The sequence below is a fragment of the Carassius gibelio genome, chromosome A5 (genome assembly GCF_023724105.1).
Source record: "Carassius gibelio isolate Cgi1373 ecotype wild population from Czech Republic chromosome A5, carGib1.2-hapl.c, whole genome shotgun sequence".
Lineage (NCBI taxonomy): Eukaryota > Metazoa > Chordata > Actinopteri > Cypriniformes > Cyprinidae > Carassius > Carassius gibelio.
In genome coordinates, this window is record NC_068375.1 from 31,970,561 (window position 1) to 31,987,256 (window position 16,696).

The 16,696-nt window shown below is 36.2% G+C and overlaps 2 protein-coding genes across 3 annotated transcripts; one reads left to right on the plus strand and one right to left on the minus strand.

Annotated features, from left to right (window-relative positions):
- Window positions 1-644: 644 nt before the first annotated feature.
- tchp (trichoplein, keratin filament binding) lies at window positions 645-7,254 on the minus strand. 2 transcript variants are annotated; one of them, XM_052595751.1, is made up of 13 exons: window positions 6,983-7,253; window positions 6,625-6,892; window positions 5,808-6,018; window positions 5,668-5,724; window positions 5,232-5,300; window positions 4,815-4,988; window positions 4,486-4,598; window positions 4,051-4,117; window positions 3,789-3,961; window positions 3,615-3,696; window positions 1,303-1,488; window positions 1,081-1,224; window positions 645-988 (listed from the first exon to the last, which is right to left on the minus strand). In XM_052595751.1, exons 2-13 carry the CDS (start codon window positions 6,813-6,815, stop codon window positions 956-958), a joined length of 1,500 nt encoding a protein of 499 aa, XP_052451711.1. In that variant the 5' UTR covers window positions 6,816-6,892; window positions 6,983-7,253; the 3' UTR covers window positions 645-955. The 2 variants fall into 2 exon arrangements, with proteins under 2 accessions (XP_052451711.1, XP_052451721.1); XM_052595761.1 differs by having other exon boundaries at window positions 6,625-7,254.
- A 1,793-nt stretch (window positions 7,255-9,047) lies between these two features.
- LOC128013052 (glycolipid transfer protein-like) lies at window positions 9,048-16,047 on the plus strand. The gene is made up of 5 exons (XM_052595775.1): window positions 9,048-9,335; window positions 12,660-12,718; window positions 12,812-12,945; window positions 14,792-14,942; window positions 15,113-16,047. The coding sequence occupies exons 1-5, from the start codon at window positions 9,233-9,235 to the stop codon at window positions 15,293-15,295; spliced, it is 630 nt and encodes a 209-aa protein (XP_052451735.1). The 5' UTR covers window positions 9,048-9,232; the 3' UTR covers window positions 15,296-16,047.
- Window positions 16,048-16,696: the final 649 nt, after the last annotated feature.

Here is a 16,696-nt window from a genome sequence, read left to right on the forward strand (position 1 = left end):
GTTAACTTAGCTATCGGCTTGTAAGCACATCAAGTAAACAACATGCGATGTTGTCATCAAACTGCACTTTCCACATGTACAGCTTAAAAAAAAAAAAAAAAAAAAGACGACAAAGTGGAACTTAGTCATTTTCCAAAACCGCTAAGCAAATATATACAGTTTCAGTACGTTACATACCACATAGAGACTGATTGCTGATGCTGCTCTTGTTCAATTTCAGCCTCTGGATCTGATTCTGGATCATAAATATACGCTGAATCTGACTGTTAGCCATGGTTTGTTTTGGTTGGTTTTGTCCTCACGGTGTCACAGCTTCCAGACGCGCTCAACGCAAAAGCCTACATGCGCTCGTGATTCTTTAGCTCGCCCACACGTCACGCCTCCAGCCACTCGTGTTTTTTCCGGAAAAGATCGGTACAGAATATCTTTCTCTTATGAATATAATAAAACTAAAGACTTTTTGGAGTTATGAAGGATGCAGTACTACTCTATAGGTACTCAAGATTAACAGGATATTGAGTGAAAACGAGCATTTCACCCCCCCTTTAAATTAATTAGATTTTTTTAACGTCTATAACATTACTTTTTGCACACATTGGTGTCCAGTTAAAATCCTTCCTCATATATGAATACAGGAGACAATGTATAACGCTTTCTTTATTAAAACCCTTGTCAGCATTGAAATCTATACAAAACAATCTATATGTAAAAACAGACCTACATGCAAACCTCAGCACTAGTGCAATGGAAATTTGAGGTTTAAAACGTACCAATGCAATCATTTAAGGAAACCATAATGAAAATCATTAACATATATTAAAAGCAGGGGGAACCTGGTTGTCATTTAACCACAAAGTGGCCGAGATCAACATGGACATGGATATCCCCAAGTCTTAACGAAAAACAATGCATCTGAAAGGGGATGTGGCACAAAGACTCTTCCTGTGAAGTGCTCTCATGTCCATGCTGACCGGGGTCTGCTGTGTATCTGCCATATTGAAAAATAGATCAGTTATTATATTACACTGCACTTCAAATTTAATTTCATATAATTGCATTTACACTTGAATCTTCACTCACTCTCTCCTTGTAGCCCTGTCGAATCATTCTCTCTGTCTCAGTACGAAGCTCCTCCTCCTGCTGTCTAAGCTCCTCCCTCTCTTGTAGTTCTTCTTGCTCTTGTCTTCGCTGCTCCTCCCACTGTTCCTTGCGTCTGTGCTCCACCTGTTGGACAAATACATCAATTGAAGACATCTATATAACCCAAGTAAATCTAGAACGCAGTGTTAACTCTATACAGACCTGTGCATTGATCTCCTGCATGCGAGCTGTGCGGGCTCCCTCCTGCTGCTCCCTCTCCTGGCGTAGGGTGAGTCTCTCTTGTTCCAGCTGCTGAATGAGCTCTTCTCTTCTCTGCAGAGACTCCTCCCTTGCCAGCCTGTTCTCCTTCATTCGTTCCTCCAACTGCTGTTGACGTCCTGTCAAGACCTACCAAATATTGATTAAAAATATATCATAGCATCTAAACGCACTCTAACTTTCAGCTATTTAACTAAATTTCTTAAAAATGTACATAGTATGAATGATATTATAATTACATAACTGTATAATTTAAAGATTGGCAAGTCCTTTATCTGCCACTGCAAAAATAATAACGGTTTTCAAACACAGAGGTCCACAGAGGCTATAAAATAGGTCATGATTTCAATGAAATAAAATAAGTAAATAAACCATTAATCTTTAAAGGGGTATTAATTTTTTTTACCTTATTTTGTACACACTAACAAACACTATCAAAGGTTTATGGTCAGTACAATTTTTTTTATAAATTATTCATTAAATTGTTCAAAAATGACAGTGAGGACATTTATTATGTAATGGTCAAATAAGCGCTGTTCTTTTGAATGTTATATTTATCAAAATCATTCTGATCATCATTAAAACATTGATAATAATAAGAAATGTTTCTTTATCATAAGTTGAGCAGTTCAGCTTTGCAATCATATGAATAAATTATGTTTTAAAATATACAGAAAAAAAAACAATTATTAAAATAACCCCACTCAAAAGTTTGGGAACCCTTGGTTCTTAATACTGTGTTCTGTTACCTGATGATCCTCGACTGTCTTTCTGTTTTGTGATGGTTGTGCATGAGTCCCTTGTTTGTTCTGAACAGTTAAACTGAGCAGCGTTCTTCAGAAAAATCTTTAAGGTCCTGCAGATTCTTCAGTTTTCCAGCATCTTTGCATATTTGAACCCTTTCCAGCAGTGACTTTATGATTCTGAGATCCATCTTATCACACTGAGGACATTTGAGGGACTCAAACACAACTATTTAAAAAGATTCAAACATTCACTGATGCTCCAGAAGGAAACAAGATGCATTAAGAGCTGGGGGGTGAAAACTTTTGAACACGATGAAGATGGCCAAATTTGTCTTATTTTGTTGAAATATAATTTTTTTCCATTTAGTTCTGCCCTTCATAAGCAACAGAAGATACTTGTATGTTTCCTGGTACACAAATTAAGTACAATTTACCTTGATCTTCAAATTCCAAAAGTTTTCACCCCCCAGCTCTTAATGCATCTTGTTTCCTTCTGGAGCATCAGTGAATGTTTGAATCTTTTTAAATAGTTGTGTTTGAGTCCCTCAAATGTCCTCAGTCTGAAAAGATGCATCTCAAAATCATACAGTCACTGCTGGAAAGGGTTCAAATATGCAAAGATGCTGGAAAACTGAAGAATCTGCAGGACCTTAAAGATTTTTCTGAAGAACGCTGCTCAGTTTAACTGTTAAGAACAAACAAGGGACTCATGCAAAACCCTAACAAAACAGAAAGACAGTCGAGGATCATCAGGTAACAGCAAACAGTATTAAGAACCAAGGGTTCCCAAACTTTTGAGTGGGGTTATTTTAATAATTTCAGCAATTTTTTTGTCTTGTGGACTAAATGTTAATATCTTTTATGTACAATATCTTACTCAGGACAGTACTAAATAAAATATAACATGCATTTAGTATGAGCTCTCTTATTTTTTGAAAATAACTCATATTTTCACAGATTCTGCAAGGGATGCCCAAACTTTCGATCCCCACTGTGTATATATATATATATATATATATATATACACACAATATTTCTGATCAAATAAATGCAGCCATAATAAACATAGGAGACGTCTGTATGTTTTGAACGATAATGTATATATAATAATAAAGTTTTTGATTTTCCATGACTATTTTCCACCCTCTCTCTGACTTCCAACTTATATTTTTTGCTGTTAAGACCTTGATGGCATGCAGATGAAATGATATTTAGCACTTACTTACTAGCTGAGGGTTTGAAAGTCATATACTAATATATTAATCTGTCTGACATCAGCAAGTTCAGAATCAGTCTTGGGACAAATATCTATAATACTTATTTCTCAAAAGATTAAGGAAAATTTCTCATTATTTGACCCCTTTTTAAAATTCAAAACTTTATCAAATTATTCACATGAAGCATGTAAGTAAAGAGCACTGTTGAAGGGGTTTTAAGAAAAGCAATATTCGAGCATTTGACCAGTGATCTGCTGGCCGTCAGCCTCAGGCAAGCTGTGCACGGTCTCACCTCCTGCATGAGTCTCTGTCTGGCTCTCCTCTCTTTCTCCCACTCTGCCTCTCTCTTCTCCCAAACACGCTGAGCTTCCTCCCTGCGGGCGGCAAACAAAATCAGAGTATGAAAATGACTTCCATCTACAAACATTTTAAGTTCTTAACAAACATTCTGACCATACTCACTCACCGATATAAAATATCAAACTCTGCCTCCCTCTCCCTCTCCAGCTGGAGCTGCTCCTCTATGACTCTCTTCATCCAGGCGGCATCAGCGACAGCTCTCTCTCTCCTGGCTTTCTCCACTCTCTGCTCCTCCACTTCTCCCTCCAGCAGCGCTGCCAGGATCTTGCGGTCTGCCTCCTGGTGAACAGGAAAGGTATTGCAGACATGCAGTCAGGTCAAATTATATTCAGCTTTGGTGTAAAACTTATGTTTTTGAGGTAACCTACCAGTTCTTCCTGCACCTGCTGTGCTCTCCTTTTCAGCTGAGCACGGTACTGACGAGTCAGGAAATGCCTGTGGAGGCAGAGAACAGTGGCTTTAGGCCAATTTAGCATTCTTTATACTGTATACTATTCTATTTGTATTAACATTTCAATTTTACTTTTATATTTTTAGTTTTCATTGTAATTTTAGTTCCATTTTTTGTAATTTTGTTACGTGAGTTTGTCTTTTTTTGTTAATTTTGAAATTTCAGTTAAATCTTTGTAATACACTTTTTATTTCAGCAAGGTGCCAAAGCAACATCTAATTTTCATCTTGTTGTTTTTAAGCTAATATTTCTACTGTATTATAGATTTATTTAATTTAACATACATTTTAAACAATTATTATTAGTTATTTTGCAGACAAAATAAATCCCTTAATTTGTCTAAATATTTTACCCAAATTCAGTTTTCCTCCTGCTTTCCTCCATCCTCTTCCTCTCATCCTCGAGCTTCTCGAGCTCCCAGCGTTGAGACATTAGAGCCTCCTGCTCCTGCTTAAGACGCTCAGCCTGGAACAAGAACGAAATGGAATGAAAGGCTTACATTTGTGCAATTTATAGGCCTTGGAAAAAAATAAAATAAAATAAAATTATATATGCATACACACACATTAATAAACACACAAGGTTGAGTTGACTTGATCTTTATGGTGTTTGTTATTTGTCTCATGGGTGTTGGTGCAGCAATGCATTACAAGTATAATCTATTTTACAGTAATTTCATACTTCCTGTTCCCGTAGTTTGAGCTCCTCCATCTGTTTGCGGAGATCTTCAGCTCGCTTCTTTTCCTCTTGTCTTCTTTTCTCCTCTTCTTCTTTCATTCTTTCCAGAGCCTCACGTCTTGTCCTTTCATACTCATTCTCAAAACGCTGTTTCTCCTCCTGAGTTCTCTCATCAGCCTGAATGTTACAGAACAGAGTTATATTTCAATGCTATAACATTAAAGAACACTGGCCATGTTAAACAAACAAACAAAACATTAATTTCTTTAAAACACATGAAATGTCCTTCCTCTCCAAGGACTCGACTACTATTATTTGTACACAAAATTCTAAATAATGTTGATGTTACATGATGCTCAACTGGTATGCATGAGCCAACATTCCAGTACTGTCATGTAACATCTCCTGTGAACGTCTCACCTGTTTTCTCTCCTCCTGTTGAACCTGCCACTGGCTCACAATGTGATCTTTGTGCAACTCTGACTCCACCTGTACGCACAAACATTTGAGACACTGAGATGTCTGATTAAACAATGCTCCAGAAGCGGTTGCGTGGGTTCGGAACCAAATCCTGAGCTCACAGTTACAGATCAGTCATGGAAGAAACACATCACTTGCCCTATTAAATTACAGTCCTGTCTGGTTCTTGATAAAATAAGGTTTATTTCGTTGCAGGAATTCTGTCGATTAACACAAAAATTCTGACTCACCTCACTGCTTTTTTTTTAGTAAGGCAATTTTATTAGAGGTAAATCTTTAGAAGAAATCTTGCTGACCCCACACTTACAGTTCTGTAAATACATTCATTATAAAAAATGTGTTTACTTACACATTCTTTTACTGATATATCACTGACCTTCCGCAGTCCTGGGTTGTTCTGCTTCCAGTGTTCCCTCAGCAGCTCCTGTGCAAGCTAAAAAAATTATAAAAAAAATAAATCAGACACTTTAACCTGTATAACAGAACATAATTTTAAGACGAGAGTGCAAACTGTACATTTTTCCTCCTCTCTTCTCTGGCAGACCGGAGGGCATCTGTTTTCCCCTCTAGCTGTCTGGTCAGTGTGGCTCTGTCTGGACGAACATTTCTGAGCTCGGCCTCCAGCAGGTCTCTCTCTGCCTGAAGCATCAACCTCAGACGCTCCCGGCGCTCCTTCAGTTTCTGCCGCTTCTCCTCCTCCATTCGCTCCCGCTGAAATGCTGACATACTAAAACGCCAAGAAAACAAGTTGTTATAAATACATTGTCTTCATCATTGCATGCAAAAGCCAGTTCATATAAATGGGATTTTTTATTTTTCATGAGATAGTTTTATCATCCAATGTATTAGTGAAATCAGCCAATCATAGCAATATTCATAATAAAGTAATACATTTAAAGTAATAATAAAATCATCATAAACAAATTGATTTCAAAATGCATTAAGTCCATTAAATCACATTGTCTTCTGATTGATCCATATGTTTAAATTAATAGCTCACTGTATCAAGTGTTCCAAAAGTTTTTACTTCTCAGAAAGAGGCTTAATAGAATGAAAAGTACCAAATAATTTACATTCCAACAACATGTCACATTTATTAACTTTATGAATGACTTTAATAGTGTGTTTAAAAGTGTATTATGCTGTTCAGCTGACTGAAATGTTGATGATTTGAAAACTTGGCGGGAAAAAATTGTCACATAGACTGATCCCAGAACAGGCTATTATGTATGCTGAAGTGTTCTCAGACTTTGTGCGTAGGCTCAAATAAACTCAGTGAATAATGAAACTAATCCATCAGCGGATCCAGACAGATTGACCATCAATACTGTACCTGCGCTGGAAGGACTGCCGTGAGCTCCATTGCGCCTGTTTGCTGCTACGGACCTCCTGCTCTCTGAAGTACTGCGAGTGCAGCTCCCACTGCTGCCTCCAGCGAGCCTCCTGCTCCCGCTGCCGCACCAGCTGCCTCTCCAGAGCCCGCACACGACCCGGCCAATGCGCGGAAAGCGTCGGTAAAGCCATGGAGGAGCAGTCGAGGAGTTTAGTTCTGAAGCTCTGTTTCTAACCGGACCCTTATGAAAGACCTTGACCTGCAATCACTGAAGCAGTCGGTTTTAATCCACAAAATGCTGTGATTATAAAATATGATTGACATGCTCTAATGATGCATGATTTAAAGCTTACACTACCGTTAATCGCTGGCACTGCAAAAGACGTAAAATAGACTCCGTTTACTAACTCCGTTTGAACATTTACGCTGAAAGACTTTAATTTACCGCAATGACGCGTTGAACTTCTGCTGCTGTTCTGATTCAAAAGATTAATATGAAAACAAAACTGTAGTTAAGAGGAAAGCAGGTAACGACGCTTAAACAAAACAGCAAAAGAGAAGCGATCCACTTGGTTACGGCGCTACTTCCTGGTTACCTACGGTGAGTAGTGAGGTACAAACAGGTGACAAAGCCAAGCGATTTTTTTAAAGGGGATAAAGCTGCGGATTTCTACACTGATTTGTAGCCGACAAATAGAAATATGACACCAACGCTTTCAGTAGCAGATGTTTAAGAAAAATGTGGTAAATCAAAGTATTTCTATAATCTTGAAACGAGAGTAGGCCTATAAAAAGTCTTCTTGATGAGTCAGAATATATGTCAGAAATATAAAAAGGAAATGCAGGCATGTTCCCTCTTGTGCATTGTCTCCACAGAATAACATCAGAGTGATTCCTTTTAGTGCATAAATAGCTGTTAAAACACCAAAATCAGCATTGCAGTTCAAATAGGTTAAAGGCACCTACAATTTTATACTTTTTTTTTTTTTACTATGTTAGCTGATTTAATCTGATATCCATATCATTTATAACACAGTTGGACATTTTTAAATGTTTAAATTTCAAAAGTATCAAAAGTTTTTAAAATATTTGTAATTCAGACATGCTGGTCCTGCAGTAGCCTAATATTCAGAAGGATTTTCAGGGGTATTCCTAAAATGATCAAGATCTGCAGTGAAGGTGACTAACACTGCTCTGGAAGATTAAATATTGATTATAAATGTGCAGTCTGCTGAGGTGTGAGTTAAATCTGATGCCAGTAATAATAAAGAGAGAATGACAAGACTTTCTGGGTCATGTTGGTACTGATGGATGAATTAAACATTGCATGTGAATGTTTAATGGTGACCAGATAATCGTGTCTAATCGTCATCAGAAAGACTCTCTGATATCAGTAACAGGGTAAAGGACATCTTAATTATTAACTAAATGAGGCCCCTGAACTTTCAGCAAAGATTCAGCAAAGAGCTGTGGTTTGATTCATTTAATCAATTTAAATAATCCACAAAGAAAAAAAAAACACTTTTAGAAATGAAAAAAAAAGGGAAAAACACTTTGAGATGATTTCATTATGGATCAGTCTTGTATTAAATACACAGCCAAACGAAAACTTTTAATAGGCCAAAAGCTAAACCACAATAACAGAAGTAACATACAGAGAACTGGCTGTTCAATATTTTACTTCACTCATTATCAGCATTTTGCATTTTTTTTTAACGGATATGTTTATAACACCATACATTGCATTATTAAACCTTTGCTGATTACAAAACAGTTAATGCTGCTGTGAAATTACAGCAGCTGTGGGATTAATGGTAAATTTGACCTTGTTCTCTCTTCTGACAGCCATTATCAATGTCTCACTATTTTTCCCTCTTTTTGAAAATTGTGAAAATAGTTTTTCTTTTGCTGTTTAAGAAAATGGGAATACATTGCATATATATTTGATGTAGTCTCCCATTCACCACTATAGAAGACTACCCAGCTATGACGACTTCTGCTTCTGAGAAACCCGGAAATATGAAAAAGGTCCAAAGGTCTGGAAAAATCAAACTTAGTGGATGTTTCATGATAACAGAGTCATGAGCAGATGCCTGTAACCTCCTTAAATGACTGATGCATTGGTCAAACTAGTTTTAGATTCTCTTAATATTTTTTTAACTTATATTTTAACTGATAAATCTGTTTTAATGGTGGTACTTGTATTAAAATTTGTAATGGGTGAAAAAAATCAGCATAATATCAGTTAAAGAAAATAGCAGATTTAAGTTCATTTAGGTTCTGTAACAGATCTTTTTTCTTAATTTGGCTATTTACTGTGCAGTAACATTTTCATAACTGTACATTGTAAAGTGTGGGTATTGAAAAAAATATAGCCCCCTCTGATGGCATTGACTCCTCCCTACCAAACGTTTCCGCTGTGCGTTGCATAGAGGGGCGGTGACGTGGTGTAGGGGTTGTCCAGCTGTGCACAGCAGCGCTAGTAAAAGTGGAAAAGTAAACACTGGCTTTCTGTCCGGCGGTAGTTCCGGGGTCTGTCTTAATTTCTGCTGTGTTGTCCTCGTCTTATGTTGTAGGTAAAAGTCACTTTGGCCCATTTTAGGCAATCATGGCTCTTCTAATGGAGCACCAGTTCCGGCAACTTCCAGCCGACAAACAAGTGGAGACCCGGCCGTTTCTCGAGGCGGTGTCTCACCTTCCTCCTTTCTTCGGTAGGTTCTTCCGTCATCTCTCATAGTTTGAGCTCAGATCTGAGCATAAACTGTGTGCTGTCATGAAACGGCTAGTTGGGCTGGGCTTTTAAATGATCTGTAGGGCAATAGTTTGATGGTTTTAAAGCGTTCACTGTAACTTGTTAACTTGTTTCAATATGCAAATGATAAAATAGCTGGCGTTTGGTTTAATGCCCTCCCTCGTTGATCACTTCAAAAAGTGATTTTCAAAATAAATCGTAAATAAATTGAAACAAAGTAGCAGCGAAACGCATGCATGTTTATAGAATAAGAGTTCTGATCCAATTACATAATTATACACATGTTGTTACAGAAACCTGAAGTGTGATGTCAGCTGATTATCTAAGATATTCCTGCTCCTTGATCAGGGGTGAGATTTTCCACTCCTGATCAAGATCTTCAGTGATCTGCAGAAGTTGTTAGTAATTTACTGTCTGACAAAGCCTAGCTGTCAAGCAGAAGCCATTGTTTGCTGTTGAGGACTAAGCTTTTTTTTTTTGGCTCAAATTTCTTTTCACAAAGAAAGTCACAAACCTATTGCATGCATAATTTAATTAGCTGCCTCGATTTTGGAAGTTGAGAAAATTGATTAGCATGGTGTTGAGTTGCCCTGCTCTATTCATTGGTGGAACGGAACATCAGAGCATCTTTGTTCAAAGCCTTATTTGGTATTGATGTATAAAAATGCATATGAAATTAATTTGCCACTTGAATTGTCAAGACTGAGGTGTTCACATTAGCTCTTGTTCTTGTAATTTTTTTCATCTGTCACTAAAGCGCGAATTTTCTTGCTGTAGTTGTAAAAAGAACTGGATATGATGAAGAGAGTTATTTATTATTATGTGATGTCATAAGGTGATTGGGGACAATGGTTGTTGTGGATGTCGCTAAATCCCACAGAAGCAGAAATTAAGTTTTCCAGCTCTTGTTAAGTATTCACACTTTAACACAAAAAGCCCTGAGGGCCTGCATTGTTAGACATGATTTGAGTGAATGTGTGTGTTTTCTGTAATTGTAAGGCATTCATTCAGGCTTTTGAGTCTTCTGTAACCAGAGATGCTCCTTTTGCTAACAGTACAAAATACCGATGACTAGATCTTTCCTATGGGCTCTGCTGGTTTAAGCCCTACACTGCTGAACATATCACTTCTGTCTGGAGATTCTACTTGGGTTCGTCTCTCACTTGAAGAACACATACTGTATATCACTTTCTAAGTATCAAAAATGTTCTTTCAGGCAGTTTGATTGTATGGGGCTTAGATCCTCGGCCTGCATAAAATATTGGTACAGGACGTCATGCATCTATTTTTGTGAGGGGCACCAGTGTCCTGTTTTTTTTTTTTTGGTGCTGTTTCTTGGCAGGTTTGATTTGATTAAAACAAACTCTGTTACACTTGCTGTTTTAGTATAATTCATCTGAATAACCAAACAAATGGGCCGAGACCCAACATTTCTTCAGATTTTGACTTGAACCAAAAAGCATTCTCTTTTCGTCACTTGAGCCATGAATAGCAATATGAACCCATCAAATTGCCCATTTTCACTTCCACTGTAACTTTACTTCTTACTTCTCGGAGCAGTCTCAACTCTGATTGTTTTTTTTTGTTTTTTATAATTATTGAAATTGTATCTCCTTTTTGTAGCTGACTAAACTGAAATGATGTATAACCATCAGACTAAACCATTTTTATGGAGGAGACAGAGGAGATATTTCGAAAGCATTTTTGACTAAATTGGATGTTTTTGAGCTTTTCATTAAATTCTCAGGCATACAAGCTGACTTTGTACTATATATACTAAAATGATTAATATAAGAGTAAGTGAATATATTGCATGACTTCTGGATTTAGTGGGCTAAAATTGTCACCACCTTTCTTTTCACTAGTAACAACTTTGATTACAGTTCTGTACAGGTGTCCAGAACCTCAGTCTCTGTTTGCTGTTTTGACTCCTTCATACATTTTATAAGCTCTTTGTGAATTATCAGCTGGTAAAAATGGCAACATATATAATCACAAACAAGAAATGCATTTAGCCCTGCGTTCAATCAGGATGTGATTTTTTTTTGTTTTATATATTGTTAAGTTTTTTTTTATATATTAAAAATTACAATGTGAACAGTAAGCGGACCAGAAATAAATGTATAATTTACTTTTTTTTGATCCTGACCAATAAAACCAAAAGAAGCAAACTGCAAATGTAAACTCACCTTTAATTTATTAATATTGATCACTATTTTGATATATATTGAACAATATTACATATTTAATTGTGCATGTTCATTTCCTCTATTTTTACATTTAAATGAGCTTTGCCATCATTTTAACACTCACTAAAGGCTAATCTTTAAGAATGATAATATAATAACACTGTAAATTTAATTTTAGCATTTCTCAAAATGCCTTAATTCACTTTAGCCATTTTAAACAATAGTTTTTTGTTGCTAATGTTTTAAATTTAATTTGCTTAGGCAAAATAGTAAAGAACTTTAATATTGTCCATTTATTAATGGTCATAACATGATAATAATTCATTATTAGGTTATCCGGTATCGGCCAGAATTTATTTATTATATTGATGTGTTGATAGTTTTAAACAAGTATTAATAAGGTTTTTAATCCAGTTATACCTAACTAAACTAACCTAATTATTAAAGATACAGTCTTTAAAAGTAACATTTAAAATCTAATTTATGTTTAGGCATGCAAACAACCCATATTAAATCATAATCAAACCACTTTTTTAATGAAGAAGTGTAATACAAATATAAAATGAAAAGGCATTTAGGCATAATATAAATGAAAAGGCATATACAGTATTTATAGGTTTCAGGAATGGAAACAGAAGTGATTTGGTGCGTTTCCATTTCCACAGGTGTTTGTTTCATTATCAGACTCGCAATACATTTGGTCTCAGCGTGATAATGGGTGGTGCTGAAACTTTAATGAACCACATGGGTGCTTTCAGAAATCTGTCATGCTCTCCAAGCACAGTTAATTATTCAGACCTCTTTTTTTGAAGGCGGTAATGTCAGAGTTCACTTTAAGTTCTAACGGATAAGAGGTGGCAATACTTTTTCAGTGTATCTGCTACATTCCTGTAAAAATCCTAGCATGTAAAAAGAGGATTACCTCACAACTCTGTGAAAGAATGTTGCATTCTCACATGTGCATAACAATCTACTTTTAATGTGTTTAGTAGGTTGCCAGGCAACATTTCAAATACATGCAAATTGTGTAAGTGTTATTAAAATATTTGCATGTACTTAAATATTACTAATCTGTTCTCTTTATCTCCTCTTAGATTGCCTTGGCTCTGCTGTTTTTTCCCCCATCAAAGCTGATATTACGGGTAACATCACTGTAAGTTCACCACGTGATATGCACGGTTGATAAGCATTGAACAATATCACTTTTACAATCATAACTCCACCAATCTCTCTGCTTTTTCTCAAGAAAATCAAGGCTGTGTATGACAGCAACCCTACCAGGTTTAAAACCCTGCAGAACATTTTGGAAGCAGAGAAGGAGATGCATGGAAACGAGTGGCCAAAAGTAGGAGCAACACTTGCCCTAATGTGGCTGAAAAGGCAAGGCTGGGCCTGAAAAACAGTTTTTTAAAGGGGTCATATGATGCAATTTCAAGTTTTCCTTTCTTTTTGGAGTGTTAAAAGCTGTTTGGCAATAGATAAGGTCCCTAAAGTTGCAAAGACTAAAGTCTCAAGCCCAAAAAGATATTCTTTATAGAAATTAAGACTCATCCACACTCTCCTAAAATGCCTCCACATGTCTTCTTCACTGTGTGGGAAGATTTGCATAACACTGCCCAAATGTTCACGCAAAGAAAGAAGGCATAACTTTTATTCTCGCTGTAGTATTGTTGCTGCCTCTGCCATGTCGTTGAGATACTGTGTGTTTTGTTGTGAAAGCGAAACTACTTTGTTTGGCCTTCCAAAAGAGGACACAACTAGAAATCAGTGGTTAAGTTGTATTTACAATCACAATTCCAGACATGGTTTAATATTTATGCAGCATGATACCCAATGCAACGTGTAAAAAAGACAGTATAAGTCATTATATTCAGTAATTATGTTCCCACTGGATGCAGCAAATGCCTCATTTTGCCTCACACAGCATTACAGTATATTAAGGGGTGTAATATTTCCGGCACACGCTTGAGGTATTTGGCCAATGACAATGCACTGGATAGCTGGCCAATCAGCGTACACCTCACTTTTCAGACCAATGTGCCTTGTAAAAATCGACATGCTTCAGAAATGCGGGCCATAGAGGAGCAACAATAATGTACATTGTGTGGAAAATAATGTTTTTTTTATCCTTAAACCGCATAAACACATTCCATTACACCAAATGCATAATAAATAATGTTCTTTTTAGCAAAGTCATATGACCTCTTTTATTTGTTATTTTTTTAGAAGTGAAAGTGAAAAACTTAAATTAAAAAATTGCATAGCAAAAACATGGACTTTGAGACATCCTGTTTCTGTCTGTATTAAAGAAATGGTTCAAGTAAAAATGAATAATTGCTAAAAAGTGTACTTACCCTCAGGCCATCATTATTGAACAGATTTGGAGAAATGTAGCATCACATCACTTGCTCAACAAAGGATCCTCTGCAAAGAATTAGTACCGTCAAAATGACTGGTCAAAACATCACAATAATCTACAAATTACCCACAAGACTTTAGTCCATCAATTAATGTATTGTTAAGTGAAAAGCTAATAGACAATAAATAATAAAAAGCTAATTTGTTACTAATAAACAAATCCATATTTAAGACTTCAAACCGTCAACTTCAAAAGTCATCAAAGCAATCCGAAACAGATATGTTGGTGGATTTTGAGACTTAACAGGGGACTTTTTCACTGGAAGAAGTGTTATTATGGATTATGGACTCCAATAAGCTACTATTTTGGCCAGAAGCATCTATTTGCTCAATGATGGATTTTTTCTTACAAACACGCGCTTCACTTCGCAAGACGTTAATTGACTGGAGTCGTTTGGATTTGGATACTTGTGGATTATTGTGATGATTTTATCAGTTTTTTTAGACTCTCATTCTGACGGCACCCATTCACTGCAGAGGATCCATCGGTGAGCAAGTCATGTAGTGCTCAATATCTCCAAATCTGTTCTGATGACGAAAACATATCTACATCTTGGATAACTTGGGGGTGAATACATTTTCAGCAAATGTTCATTTTTTAGTGAACTATTCCTTTAAAGAAATAGTAAATTCAGTCATCATTTACTGATGATTTATGACATTTTTGGAGCTTGACAACGTCTGTGCCCATTCAGTTTCATTCTGTGAAAACGAGCACAAAGAACATTCTGTGAAACTACTTGAATGTGAATTTTTATTTTTACATTGACTAAGCCTTTAAATAAAACCTTGTGTTTTTTTCTGTTAGGGGGCTACGCTTTATCCAGGCTCTTCTCCAGAGTCTAGTGGATGGGGATAAAGATGAAAACAACCCTAACCTCATCAGAGTCAACATCACCAAAGCTTATGAGATTGCACTGAAGAAGTATCATGGCTGGTTTGTCCAGAAGCTCTTTCAAGTAAGTTTCTTAAAAAAAAATTTTTATATATGTCTTCAACAGTTGTTTTTATACAAGTTAAAGGTAGTTTTTCATCATGTAAAAGTGAAATGAGTGAAATTTAGACAGTTCTGTTGTGATGACTGTAAATGCTTGGAAAAACCTATTGATGTTGCCCCTCTGTTTTTTAGGCAGCACTATATGCCGCACCATACAGATCAGATTTTCTCAAAGCTCTTTCTAGAGGGCGAGAGGTAAAAGAGGAAGAATGCTTGGACAAAGTGCGGCAGTTCCTAGTAAACTTCAGAGCTACTATTGACGCCATCTATGAAATGTACACCAAAATGAATGCAGAGCTGGACTACACTGTGTGATTTCACATTCACAAAACAAGCAAACTTCAGACCTCATCTTCTGCCCTCCCACTGGATCACTGTCGCCTCCCGTTAGACACCTCCTTAGTCTCCTCACAGGACTGTTCTTCTGTCCTACTGGATCCTGCATCTCCAGCAGTATACTGTTGTGTTTTCTCTAGGGGGACAATTATGGTCCAAGCTGCTGAAGTCTCTGAGGGAGGATGTCTGTTATGGTTTGTTCTGTTTGTGTTAATGGTTTGAATGCCTTGGCTTTTCTTTAGAAGAGTAGTATTCTTAAAAAGACAGTTTGTGAGTGATTCTGTATGTGTTCCTTTAACAATATACTGCAAATATAATTGTACTTATATAAATTATACCAAAAACAAAAGTCTGCAGACTCTCTAACCAAATATCTGACACTGACTGTACTGCTGTTTGTTTTTACTTTGGATTCTATTTTATGAGAAAAAAAAAACTTGAATATGACATTAAATATAAAGAAAACACTTCCTTTGAAGTGACAATGAAGACACTATTGTGTTGCGAAACATTTTCAGTAAATTTCTATAATATTTTCTTAATTTACTTCTACACGACATTTTATGACTCTTGTTATATGGATGACTGTGAATCTTCATTGATGTAATTGGTCTGTTTATGTAATATAATGGAAAAGTACTCTTGGTTTTTACATTTTAATTTGTCATTCCAAAATTATCAAATGTTAAATTAATTCACTGCTTTTTAGAAATAAATGTTATTTTACTTCAGTGATTTGTTCTTTATTCCAGCTGCCTTACGCTTCATTTTATGACATTACAGACATATTTCACTTTGCTTTTGCTTAGTCAGTAGGAAAACACCAAAAAAAATAAAAAAAATAAAAAAATAAAAAAATCAGTTCTGCAACAACACTAATGCATTTCACAGTACAACATGCATTGCATTCTGAAGATGTTATTTTAACTATAGTGGACTTTGCCTGTTCATGTTGTCACCTGAGTTGACATCAATAAATGCTAATTTCTTAGTGAATATCTCACTGGCGTAGAAGACTGACAAAACTGAAGCAGTGCATCGAGATGACCGTGTAATTAATGCCTTCTGGTGCTGTTTTGCTTTTCCACTGTAAATTTTGATAATCGTGTCTCTAAAGCTGCTCCTTCAGGAAAACACCAGAGGGCGCCGTTCCCAACAGTTTGCATGGAAAGTTTAGCAATGTACATTAGCCGGGGAAATCTGTTGAGGCGAAGACCATATTCTCTACAGTATTTGTTGTAGCGTTTTGTATAATTATATTGAAAACAATTTAATTTTGATTTCACTGTATGACAGCATTACATTTTCATTATATGTTTTCAGAAACTTTTCAACCACGCACACACAAACAAACAAACAGATTAAACAGTGTATAGACTA